General features: G+C 40.4%; 1 protein-coding gene across 1 annotated transcript in view; it reads left to right on the forward strand.

Moving 5' to 3' along the window:
• Positions 1–13,452, forward strand: part of rftn1b (raftlin, lipid raft linker 1b) — an 82,871-nt gene that overhangs the window by 26,270 nt on the left and 43,149 nt on the right. The window contains exon 3 of the mRNA XM_088411753.1: positions 10,993–11,170. Within this exon, the coding sequence (XP_088267879.1) occupies positions 10,993–11,170 (178 nt within the window). The remainder of the gene's footprint in view (positions 1–10,992; positions 11,171–13,452) is intronic.

A 13,452-nucleotide genomic window follows, 5' to 3' on the forward strand; every position in this document is an offset into this window, starting at 1 on the left:
TTTCTAAAGCCTGAAGGGACATAGATGTCTCTCCTTAAATCTGGCAGGTCAGGGCTGTAGTGAAGTCCAACATTATCGAGTCCAGGTAAAGTTCCAGTAAAAAGGTCAGAATCACAAAGGTCAAGTTTGCGTCACAAAAGCTCAGTCCGAGTCAAGGCAGTCACAAAGGTTGGAGTTCAAGCCCAAGTCCAACTGACAAACCTTAAGATAGAAAAATACGATTTTCACGACTGCACATTTTTGACGTGGGCTTCGAAATTGTCTCGCTACAAAATCTTCAGGTTGCTTCGTGTTAATTTGTTTAAGACGTTACGGCTAAATCCAGTTCTCGATGGGTTGTAAAATCATTTTATAACCCCACTGCTGGCTGACATGACTGAAAGAAAATTCTGTGGACTGTAGCACTCACAGTCAGGTTGCCAAATTAGATGATTTTTTTCTTTCATAATCTGAAAAACTTTAAATTTCTTTTGAAGGAGGACATTAATTTTCGGAGTCAACTAGCTAAGAGTATTTTGAGAGTCCAAAGGCCATGTTCCAGACAAGTCTGAGTCAAACGCCAAGGAGTCTGAGACCATAATAACCACGTCGAGTCTGTTATGTTCGTAACATCGAGGATACTGAAAAGTGGACACCAAACAGACCGGACGCAGATGAATAAATCCAAAAAATAATTTATGACAGAGTCCGAGTCCAGACTTGAGTATAACAACATCACTGATCATTTTCGAAAAGAACATCGGTGATGGTCTGGGGCTGCTTTGCTGCTTTGCTGCTTCAGGGCCTGGACAACTTGCTGTGATTTACAGAACTATGAATTATACTCCTTACCTAAACATTCTGAGGGAGAATTATCAGCCATCTTTACAGTGACCTCAAGCTGAAGAACACTTGGATTTTTAAAATGAACAACGATCATAACGCAAAACACTTAATAGCAAGTCAACTTTTGTGTCATGATATCAGTTGCAATGGTCTTTTGTTGGCTTTATCTAGGATTCAAGTCTGATTGGTGAAGCTCTCGGTTCTGAAAGTCAAGTCATGCTATCTTCCTATTTTTTTCAGTCAAGTTTCAGAGTAATTTTTCTGCATTTAGTTTCTGAGTCTAGTTTGAGAGTCTAGCTTCTGATGTTTGCTGTGGCTACATACACTCTTATTTAACAGTAAGACCTTCACATTTTGCACCTTTGTATCCATTTTTTGTCAAATCAAAGTGTTGCCGTTTGAGAAATGAGCATGACTTTCGTTTTCATCCTTCCATTAGAGAAATAGCTCCTAATGTTTTGATGGTCTCTTTGGTGCACTTTGGCTGGGTGAAGGTTGGGAACCGCTACGCTTGGAGGATGTCGAAGTTCGGCAATGACTGGCATGTAGTCTTTCATGTGACAGAGCGTCCGAGGAAGTGTTTTGACTTTCGCCTGACATTCCTCTAGTGCCGAGCTTGAAATGTCACCGCCGTCGCGACTGGAGCGGATGCCCGCCCGCCTGCTTGGTGGCTTCCTAAGCGAAGGGAGACAAATGCGACATGTCACCCGGGAAGTCCTCACAGATAGAGAGACAGAGACGCTCGGTGTTGGAGTGCTCTGGAGATTAATGTCAGGATTTACTGCGCGTTGTGTCACCGTGTGGGAACGCCTGCTCTGGTGTGTTTGCAAGTCGGAATTTGAACCATGGCCTTGTTTAAAAGCCACATTTGAAACGCTAACCCTTATTTAAAACCCTACTTTGAAATCCTAAGTCTAAATCACGAAACAGTAGTTTGCAACCCGAACCCGAGATTGAAAGAAAACTGGAAACCCGAACCCCAGTTTGTAACATTAATTCGAAACGCTAATCCTTCATTAAAACCCTAATTTGAAATGCTTAACCTGGTTTGAAACACTGTTTTTAAACCCTCTGTGTCAATTTCGACCGATTTGGGACATTGATCTCGACACATCTACAAAAAGTGAAAAAAAACCTCGGCGGCTAAACATTTTTATGGATTGTCAAAAAAAAACTTGTAAAAAGCTGAGTCTGAAAACCCAACCCTACTTTCAAATCCTGAACAGATCATAAAATCTAAATTTGAAACCCCAACCCTCGATTGAAACCCTCATTTGAAATAATATACCAAATCAGAAATCGTAATTTAAAAAACTAAGTCCGACTCGAAATTTTGAAAAAAACCCCTCTAAAACCCTGACCTTTTCTATTACTATATTTTCAAACCTTTAACCTAATATTTGAAAAAAAAAGACAAAAAAAACAAGTAAACAACTGGGCTTCAAAGTCTAGACTTTGTAAAGACGTATAAATACGTCTTTGGGATCGAATGAGTCAAATGCCTCATTTGCATCCTCACTTGAATTCCGAATTTAAATCCCTATCCCAAAAACAGGATTAAAACCCAAAACTTGAAACCCTAAACTTTATCTGACAGCCCCATTTAAAATCCCAATTAATAATAAAGACACACTAATTTTCAACGGCCATTTTGAAACGGTAAGGTTATCCAATTGAAACCGTACCACGTACACCACTCTTGTCGATTTCAGTGTTATCGATCTTTTGACGCAAGCGCCTAATCGATTTTGTCCCGGGATTTTCCCTTCTATGTTTTCGCGAGAACTCTATGGAGAAATGAAATCGAAGAAGCGGTGGCAGAACGGAAGAAGGTTTCATCCTCAAAAGTGAGAAAGTGGCCCCAAATTGACTCGCTTGTGCCGGGCCGCCATCATTCGGCGAGTTTAAAAATAGAGGAGCAAATATGAAATTAATATTCACACGCACGATGCCTTCGGGAGAGACAAAAAGTAGGCTGGTGTCCATGAGCCGCCTGGCTGCTGCCAAAAATCGAGACTCTGAAGGTTTGAGGCTTCAAAAGAGTAGGGTTTGAAATTAGGGCTTTGAGTAAGGCTTTCAAGGCCAGTTTAGGTGTTCAAAGTACATTTTGAAAACTGATTAGGGAGTTAAAACTTAGATAAGGTCTTCAAATTCAAGTTTCAAGTCTGGGATGGGGTTTCAAATGAGGAATTTTAAGCCTGTTTCAGGATTCAAAATTGGGTTTGAGATTTGGGTAGGGTTTTTAAATTTGCCAAATAGTTTCAGATGTGGGTTTCAAGTTTGGGATAGAGTTTCAAAAAAGGGCCTTTACACACTATAGTATCAGAATTTCAGATTAGGCGTTTAGAGAGGGCTTTAAAATGTGATTTTTGTTTCAAATTCAGATTTCAAGCCCAATTTACCGGTTGAAAGTAAGATTATGAAACAGGGATAGGGTTTTAAAGTAGGGCTTTAAGTCTACTAAGACGGGTTTTAGGTTTCACAGTTGCGCTTTGAATAAGATTAGGGTTTTAAGGTAGGACCTTAGTTTTTGATTCAAAGTAGGACTTCAAGACAAGGTTAATGTTTCAAGGTAGGGTTTTGAACTAGCATTGGGGTTTCAAGATGGTTTAAAAAGAGTTTAAAGACAGGGTTTGAGTTCATTTGTGTTTTAAAATGAGATTTGGGTTTCAATTTAGGGTTTTAAGACCAATTTAAGTTTTCAAGTAGAATTATAAAATTGTTAGTGGTTTAAAACTCTAACAAGACCAAGATGAGGCTTCTTATTAGACTTCCACACCAAGATTAGGGTTTTAAATGTGGATGTTAAAACAAGATTACAATCTCAATGCGTGGATTTAAAGTACGATTAATGTTTTAAAGATTTGTTTGTGTTTCAAGGTAGGGTTTTAAACTAGTATTGGGGTTTTAAGATTAAGGGAGGGTTATACAATAGGATTATAGTGACAGGGTTCGAGTTAAATTTGGGTTTTAAAAAGAGATTTGGGTTTGAAATTAAGGTTTCATGATCAATTTAGGTTTTTCAAGTAGAATTGTGAAATTGTTTAAAACCCTAACAAGACCAAGATGAAGCTCAAGGTGTGGTTTTAAAGTAGGATTTAGATTTTAGATTTGCGGTTCAGATTTGAAGTATGGTATCAAAACAGGGTTAGTCAAGATAAGATTTCAAGTAAGAGATGGGACTTCAAGTTACGTGTCAAAGTTGGCTTTTAAAACAGGATTATGCTTTCAAACCTGGATACATTTTTGACAGTTGATTTTTTTTCAAGCCTGGATTGTGGTTTCAGAGTAGGGTATTAAATTGGCATTCGTGTCATCATTCCCAGTCTCAAAGTGCGCCTTCAGATTGAGCCTTGGATAGAGTATGAAATAACGGTTTGGAGTTTGGATCAGTGTGTCAAAGTAGGCTTTGAAAAACAAGCTAGCTATGCTAACCACTTCCTTGTAGTAAGTACCGTAATTCCTCCTGAATAATGAATGGCGCCCGCGCCAAGGCGTGAATGTAATTGGCCTTTCGCAGTTCTCCCCGTGAAGTCGCCGCCTTGTTATTCAGCGGCCAATTAAAACGTGGCCTCAGACCCGCGGGGAACCCCCACGGGTGGCCCTCGTTGCCGTCATTAGCCGCCCGAAACGTAGACCGTTCTCGCCCTCGCCTACGCTCAGACCCACCAATGTTCGCTTCCTTTTCCTCGCCCCCATCTTTTCTGGTTTTTACTCGCCGTGGGAGACGAGGAGCCACTCGAAAGCCCCCCGCCGATTCCCTTCGCGGCACCGCCGCCGCTCTTCAAAAATCTGGGGGGGTTCTGAAGCCGGCGCCAGGGTTTCAAAGACGCGGTCGGGCCTTTCAAATCAGTCTTTAAAGACACTTGCGTTAGGGTTCCAAGGGGAGGTTGAGGTTAGGGTTTCAAGAGGTATCAAAATTCATAGATTAATTGATTAATGAATTAATCGGCTATTATTTTGAATCATTCTGCGCAGGCTTCCTTTGATCTAATGCGGACTAATGGAGGGGTTGAAAGTATGGTTTTAAATCGGTCGAGTATCGGACGTGGTTTAGGATTTCAAATTAGGATAAGCAAAGTAGGTGATTTTTTCAGATTAGGGCATTCCAAAATAGGATATGCAAAGTGGGCAATTTATTTTTAGATTAGGGCTTCAAGACAGGTTTAGCATTCAAAGTTAGGGTTTTAACTTTTGATTTGGTTTTCAAATTAAGATTGCAAAAAGGGGTAGGGTATAAAATTAGGATGGAAAAGTAGGTTAAGGTTTGAAACGAGGATTTCAATTACAGTTAACGCTTCAAATTAGGGTTTCAAATAGTGCTTGGGGTTTGAAGCCGGTTCATCAGATTGATCTTCGACGGATCAAATCATGAGTCGGGCTTTTTGTCGTGGCGTCAAAGACCTTTGGCGATATTTGAAGCCGTTCCTGATCAATGAACATCTACCTCAGAGCAAGAATGACAAAATCGATGTCATTCTTGCTCCGACATGAGACAACAATCTGGGAGAGTTAATTAAAACGGAGCGCCGACGCTCTTGATTGAGTGGAACTTTCCCTAGGGGACCAGAAAATAAATACCAGGTTGTTTTTTTTTTCCCACCTGCTTAACAAGGGTCTAATTTTGTTTTTTAATCCATTCTGTGTGAAACATTCAACATGCTCAATTAAGGGGTCTTATTGAAAACAAAGGTTAGGGTTTAAAGATTTGTTAGGGTTTTAGTAGTGTCTGAAGTCTGGAGTTTAAGACAGGATTTGGGCTTCAAACTTGGTGTTTGCGTTCAAAAGAGTTTTTGACGTTCAATAAAGGTTTTAACAGTGGTTGGGCTTCAAAGTTGGGTTTTAATCCTGGTGATGGATTTAGGTTTCCAGCCTGGTGTTTGCTTTCAAAATTGTGTTAAGGGTTTTAACAGTGGTTGGGTTTCAAATCAGGGTTTCAATTCTGGCCTTGGATTTCAAACCAGTGATTTAAGCCAGGTAGGATTTGAAGTTTGCGTGAAGAAGTCCCAAGTTGTTCTAAATAGGGTTTTATCAGTGGTTTCAATCCTGGCTTTGGGTTTCAAATCAAGGATTTAAGATGAGGTTAGGGTTTACAGTTTGACATTCACTTTCAAAAAAGGGCTAGGGTTTCAAATAAGGGTTATATTAATAATTGGGATTTAAATTTGGGTTTCAAATAAGGAATATAAGATATGGTTAGGCCTTCAGGGTTTCAACTTGGGGTCATGGTTTCAAACCAGGCTTTTAGAAAAGTGTTAGGGTTTCAGAAAAGGGTTATAATGCTGGTTGGGCTTCAAATTTGAGTTTTTTTTTTTTTTTTTTTGACTGGACTTCAGTTTTAAATCAAAACTGGGTTTTGGTTTCAAGCCTGGTGTTTGCTTTCTAAAAAGTGGAAGGGTTTTAAACAAGGGTTTGAACACTGGTTGGGTTTCAAATTACAGTCACAATACTGGCTTTGGGTTTCAAATCAAGGATTTTAATGGGGTTAGGGCTTCCAGCGTCACATTTGCTTTCAAAAAAGTGTTAATGTTTCAAATAAGGATTTTATGGCTGATTTGGTTTTACATTACAGTTTCAAATCAGGATTTGGGTATCAAGTAAGGAATTTAAGACAGGATGAGGCTTTAAGGGTTTCAAGTTCCGGTAAGGGGTTCGAACCAGGCGTTTGCTTTCAAAAAGTGTTTGGTTTTCAAAATAACACTGGTTGGGTTTTGAGTTTGGCTTTTAATCCTGGTTTTGGGTTTCCAATTAAGGTTTCAAGTTAAGATCATGATTTAAAACCATTTCACATTTGAGCTTCGGTCCCAGTTTTGGGTTCTACAGAGGTTTTAGTGAAAAATCTGTTCTAAATTAGATTTTTGATCCATGTTTGCACAATCACTTTCCTTGGGGGGTTAGCTGGAATTTTAGCAGGGGAAAAAAAAATGATGTTGGCACCTCCTTGTTACACCGCTTCAAGTTTGAGCCTGTAATTCAGGAAGTAACATGCCAGGCATGATAATAAAACAAAAAACGCAAATGGCCCAACACATGAGCCGAAGTGAATGTCAACATAAATAACAATGTCACCGCGCGCCAAACGAGTGCAGACAAAGACGGCGGGTGGCGTCACGCCACCTCCAGGTCCAATTTCCTCCTTAGATTGTTTGCTGCCATCTTTGATTAGGAGCTCTCACTCCATCAGCCGTTTGGAATCCAACCCCCGCGGCCGACTCATGCAACCGCCATATAAACAACCCCCCCCCCCCCCCCCCCTCCTCCTCCCCCACCTCGCTGTGTTTAATGCTCCTGTCTGACTCCGCGCTAACACAATTTTACGGAAAACCAATTTGTTTCCTGTCAGACGGAAAGCGTCTGTTTTGGCCATAGTTTGTCATAACGTCCCTTTGTTTTCTTGTACACTACATGCACAAATAAACTTTCGTCTTTTTCACGTCAGTGTTTTGTTTGTAGCATTGTAATATTTTTCACAGCGTGGATCCCTGCTAACATGACCTCCCAAAACTGGTACAGCACCAATGGCAATAATAAGTCGGCCATTTTGATTTGAAGCAAAGACTGTAGACAAATATGCGAGTAATTGAACCCAGCATATACTAAATGCATATTGATGCCACAAGATGGCAGCAGAGGTCTACTTTTGCATTAGATAGGTTCATTGCTTGACTCCTTTCAACACAGTAGTTGAGTGATGGACTTACAATTTTTAACAGCTGATAAACAGCATATTTCAAGTATATTTTTTAAATTACCGTAAATCTCCACTTATCCACTACATATTATTCACATTTTGGATCCTGTGGTGTATAGTCTGGTGTGGCTTATGTGCTTTTTTGATTTTGTTTTTTACTAGTCATCATAGAGCAACCTCTTGGTTAAAAAATGGTAGGCAGACTATTTTACCCCCCACCAGGGGACACGCTCCAATAGTAAACACAAGCAGGCATGTTACATTTGTGTTGGTGTTGTATTCTATCAATTTATTTTCATGAGTGGTTAGCATTTGTGCCTCAGAATCACGAGTTCAAATCCACCTCACCTATTCTGCATGGAGTTTGCATTTTGCCCCTGAGCCTTTGTGGGTTCTCTCCGGGCACGCTAGCCTCCTCCCACACTCCAAAAAACGTGCATAGCAGGTGTATTGGACACTCTAAATTGTGATTGGATGAGTGAATTTTTGTTAGTCCCTGTGTGCCCAGCGATTGGCTGGCAACCAGTTCAGGGTAACCCCCACCTATGACCCATCGACAGCTGGGATAGGCACCAGCAGGCCTGTGACCCTAGTGAGGATAAATGGCTATAGAAAATGGATGGAGTTGCAAATGTTGACGTCCCAATGTCTGTGGGAACAAAAAAAAATAAAAACAATCCCCAAATTAAAATGAATCCGGTTTTTGAGGAGCCTCTGTGATGATGAAATCTAGTCTTGAACAAAAATGGGATTAATAGCGACTCCCAGAGTGATTAGCGCCCACTCGGGGAAGAAGTGGCCCGCGGCTGTGTTTCCACGGCTAATTGAAAGCGCTCCTTATTTACTCTTCTCTGCTTTTTTTCTTTTTTTTTTCCCTGACTTCCCGCTCGGATTCGCGTCGTGCCGTTCGAGCTTCTCTCCGCCAGGAGTTCTTCTTGCACCAAAGGCAAGAAAACCAAATTAGGGATCACAGAAGGATTAATGCGCCAGTGGTGCGAGAAGATGGAAATGGAAGAGGGGGGGTACGTTTCAGTCATTTTCCAGAGCGGCCTATTTCTTTGTGTTAATTCCTTCACGCCTGTTAGTTTCCAAAGCGCCAGCATTGTGGTGCAGTAGGACACTGTGATTGAGAAATTCGGGGGGTATTTTTAGACGGGCGCTGACTTAAGGCCCCCGAGGACATCATCGTTCTTCTTCTTTTGCTTCTTCTGTCATCAATTCCATAATTCTTTGCTTCTTGCGAGGACACGCTGGGATGTCAAATTCGCACTCGTCACCTTGCGAGCCGACACATTTTTGAAACCGTCTCCCTCGAACGTTTCGGGACATTTAATACTCAATGTCAGATCAAGGACTTGATTGATTTGGGGTTCTAGATTTTTTGAAACCAGGGCTTTACAGGTACTTTTGATGACGAGGTATATATGGTGATCCCAATAAGGATAATCAAACATTTTCTGCCCAAAAGAACCTAGTGTATTATGAATGCGCCCTGAATGCACCACAGCAAGGGCTGTCATTAGGGCAGTTTTTTTTTGTTTTGTTTTGTTTTGTTTTGTTTTTTACAGCACAAATCGTTGGAAATGATCCAATTTCACATGAATTTTTCTGTATATTTTTGGAAACACAATGTGCCATTGCCGACTGTGAGAGTAGTGTGTTGCAGTAGTGTGTTCTCTATTCAAATATTAAGATAAAAGAGACTCTGAAAGTAGATGGCAGTGAATTAGTTTTGATCATTGATTTCTTATAACTTTGACATGTGACTTACGATATTCTGCCTACGCCAGGGCACTGTCAGAAACCTGTGAAGCCCCGCCCCTCAAGCGTTTTAATTAATGTTTGAATTAACTGAATCGAGTTTAAAAAAACAATAAGTATGCAAGCAGCAAACAACAAAAATGATTGTTGGGAAATTTCCAAAGTGCCTATTTCAAAGATTAAATGACATTACCACTGAGGGCCCAATATTTTACTCAGGGTTCAACCAAAAATGTACCATATATTTTGGTAATGCTAAAAGTTATTATTCTGTTGTGTGAATGGCATACCCGTGACAACATTTCAATTTTTGGACTAATTAAGCGAAATTGGTTCATTAACTGGCACAGTTATTAATCTCTCATGGCGCAGTAGTTGGGAATCATTACTTCAAATATTACCCACAATCCATTGCTGAGTTCTCCATCAAGACATTATCCATGGCCTCCCTTCGACCTCGCGTAGACCCGACCTTACGAGACGTTAGCCGTTTTAGCTAAAGAGCCTGATCTCCGAGGCCGAACAGCGTTTTTATTTAACAACGTCGGCTGATTGCGGCTCGTTAGCCGCCGCTAACGCTACCGTTCTCGGACCGCCGAGTCAACGAGCACGTGCGGCGTCAGCAATCAGCGCTGATTGGATTTTGATCTCCTCCGATCAGGTCTGAAGCGCCCAAGCTAATTTAGCAAAAGCAACCTGAAGTGAATTCTTAATCACTTTGCTATCTGAATTGCAAATCGTCAGATCTTTTATTTTTTTTTTTTTTTGTAGGACAGTTTTAATTATAGTTAACTGCTGCTGCAGCTGCAGATCGTTGCTCAAGAATGTCAGCCGGTACCGTTTTTTGTGTTTCATCAGTACTTCTTCATTAATGCGAGAACTTTTTTTTTTCTATGTCGTGAATATCAATGAACAAACAGGAGACCAATTTGTATAGTTTCTTGTTTTTATGAAACTTTGCTGACACGCTGGGGCCAAAACAACAATGAACATTACAATTTCATGCAAAATAGTGTTGGATAAATCCTTTCCGACAAATTCGCTTCGTTGGTCCTCTGAAAATAGTCAAAATGACCTTAACGGGGAGTTGCTAAGCAAAATGACAGATCTTATCAGCCATTAAAATACAAACTTTGTATTTGCAAATGTTTTATTTTGCATACTGTTTTAAACTAGTTTCATTCTGCATAAATATAATTCTGTTTAAATTGTAAATGACAGAAACTAAATAATACTGGAATGACAATTACTAGAGAACATCTTAATATTTTTAAAATTCCTAAAAAAATAAATCAATAAAAAATAAGTTGCACTGTCAACTGTAAAAGCGTTCGTCTTGAGACATTTTGTGTGTCCATTCTTGTCCCTCAAGTTTTATTTTGTTACGTGAAACAGGCTGTTATACTGCAATGTGACTGTTGTCACATTGGCTGATTGCAGTTTGTACTATATAGATGCAGGAATATAGCAGATAAACATACAAGTCAGTTTAATTCATATATTTATACAAGCAAAAAGGGGCGTGGCGGGCTGATGGACATCTGATGTAATATCTATCCCAATGACTGCTATAGCGGATGAAAATTGCAATTCCGACATTTTTAATATGTTAAATTTACGTATAATTTTCAATATATGTATTTTAGGGGGATTAGAAATGTCAAAAATGGTGTCATGTCCTCTTGACCTTGCCATGACCTCTTGCTGTGTCTCAGGTGGGACGTCCACTCTGCGTCTGTCGTCGGTACGAGAGCTGCCCGAGCAGTTGCAGGAGCTTTACCAGCAGGGCTTCCTGCTGGCCGCCATCCACCCGTTCATCCACCCTTGCGGTCCGGAGTCCAACAGCCCGCAACACCAGCTCTACCGCGCCATTTTGGTTCAGCTCAACGATGGGTATGTGCACAACCTTTACACATTATGGGACAAATGCTGTTTACCTTGAGGAGGTTGTTACACCCAGCCTACAACATGTTTGTGCTCCCCCGTCCGTCCCCTCACCACCAGAAAAGGCCCGTGAAACTAAACGTGTTGAACAAAAAACAGCAGCTTTTATTGTCTTCGGAGGGATAGCAAACAAACAAAATAATAAAAGATCTTCTGAATCCCTAACTAACTAGCCAAACAAAAAGGAAACAAATGACAATTGGCTCACTATCTACCTAACGCAAAAACAGGAGAAAAAGGGTTAAACAAAAATGGCGTCTCCCTCCTACTACTGCTGGATCTACACATTCTTACAAACACAGCTAACAAGCACAGCTAACACTATTTCTAACAGTTCCTGGTGGCGTTTTCTGGCGGTGGGATGACTGGAGAGAGACAGAGTTTGGTCCCTGGGCTGTTTGAATAGGGCGGCAAATCAGGAGAGCCAGCCAATGGGATGACACCACCTGCACACAATTGACACACTCCAACCAAAAGGCACTCACGCACACACACAAACAAAGGAGAACACAGCAGAACACACACAAAAACTACATATGACCCACGTACACCACGTGCACAAAGTGAGGGACTTCCTGTCCAATTTGGGACATGAGTGGGTGAGACATTTTCACATATTCAGTTGTGATAGACCCCCTGGTTGCACGGTTAAAAAAAAAAAAATCTGTCTGTAGACTTCAATGGCAGCAATGAGTTCATTTTTATCAGGTTTCCTTTTCCTTATAAAAAAAAAAAAAAACACTGTCAACAGGCATCAAAAACTCTTATGCAGCTCAGAAACAGGACACACATGATTGACATAGAAGGGTAATTATTATCCCCCCCCCCCCCCCCCCACACACACACACACACACGCAAACACACACATCATCCCCACCTTGCATCAGAAAAATATAAAATGTCAACTGTCAAATCCCCCGATGTTGCATTAGGCAGCGATGTGGTGAACATTACAGTTGAGCAAGCAGTGGCTGATGGGAATTTCTGTGTGTGTGTGTGTGTGTGTGTGTGTGTGTGGTGGGGGAGGGGGTGGGGGGGGGGGGGGTAATGAGTTCCCCACTAAAGAGCAGTAGAGGTGAGCGGCCGGCATGAAACGACTCCCAAACAGGTGAAAATGCGAAGAAATGTTCAGCGGCACGCTGTGTTGTCATAGCGATGGATGGAGGCCACGCATGGACGGCTAGAAGGAAGCAAAAGAGGGAGAGGGCGCCCGAGCGGGGGGGAAAGAAAAAATATGAAGAAAGGCACCAGAGGGAGTCGACTTCTCCGCCGGGAATCTTTTTATAGCCTCGTCGTCGCCTGTTGCACGAGAGAAAGACTTTTATGTTGCGCGCTGAGTGCACCTCATAAATGTCCACTTATCTCGCGGGAAGTGATGTCACAAAGTGAATGGTCACGCACTAGGCTGCCTTAAAGGGCAAAATGTTTGACTTTTTCAAACTCCACAGGGTTCGTGCTTCAGAGTGTTTTTTAGCCATAAAACTTTGCAGATGAACCGCAAAGCGAGTTTAGCTCCATCAGATAGCCTTAAAAACATCAATAGAGTTTTTGTTTTAGTATCATCTGAATCAGACATATTTAAGGTCGCAATTCTCGGTTATTGTAAAATTGATTCATCGTCTATTATTTTTTCGTAAACTCGAAATTATTTCATAATTGACAGTGCTGAAAATGCGAATCTGAAATGATTGAACATTGAGTTACTAATTTGGTCTGTAACATGTCAAATTTAATATAAAATGTATTAATTTTTTCCTGAATAAAAAGAAATTGCAAATGTTTTATTATGCATACCAGTTTCATTCTGCACAAATATAATAATTCTGTTTAAATTGGAAATGACAGAAACCGTTAATTACTGTTTAGAGGCTGGAATAACAATTTTAAGACTGAGGACATTTTAATATTTTGAAAATTCCTGAAAAAAAAAATAAATAAAAAGTAAGTTGCACATTCAACTGTAAAAGCGTTCTTACTGTTATTCAAAATCAACCAATAAAGTCATACTTTTTGTATAGTATCTTACAATAGTACATATATAGTACATAGTACATTTCTGTAAGAAAAAGTTTGTATTTGAATCCATAAAAAAATCTTACTGTCTTTCAAAACTAACCTATGACTTCATAGTTTTTGCATGTTATCTAAAATTCCTAAAAACAAACAAAAAAAGAATAAAAAAAAATAGGTTATATTTCCATCCATAAAAAGTTCTTACTGTCTTTCAAAGC

This window comes from Hippichthys cyanospilos, chromosome 3 (genome assembly GCF_059441005.1).
Source record: "Hippichthys cyanospilos isolate Australia breed blue-spotted pipefish chromosome 3, RoL_Hcya_1.0, whole genome shotgun sequence".
Taxonomy (NCBI): domain Eukaryota; kingdom Metazoa; phylum Chordata; class Actinopteri; order Syngnathiformes; family Syngnathidae; genus Hippichthys; species Hippichthys cyanospilos.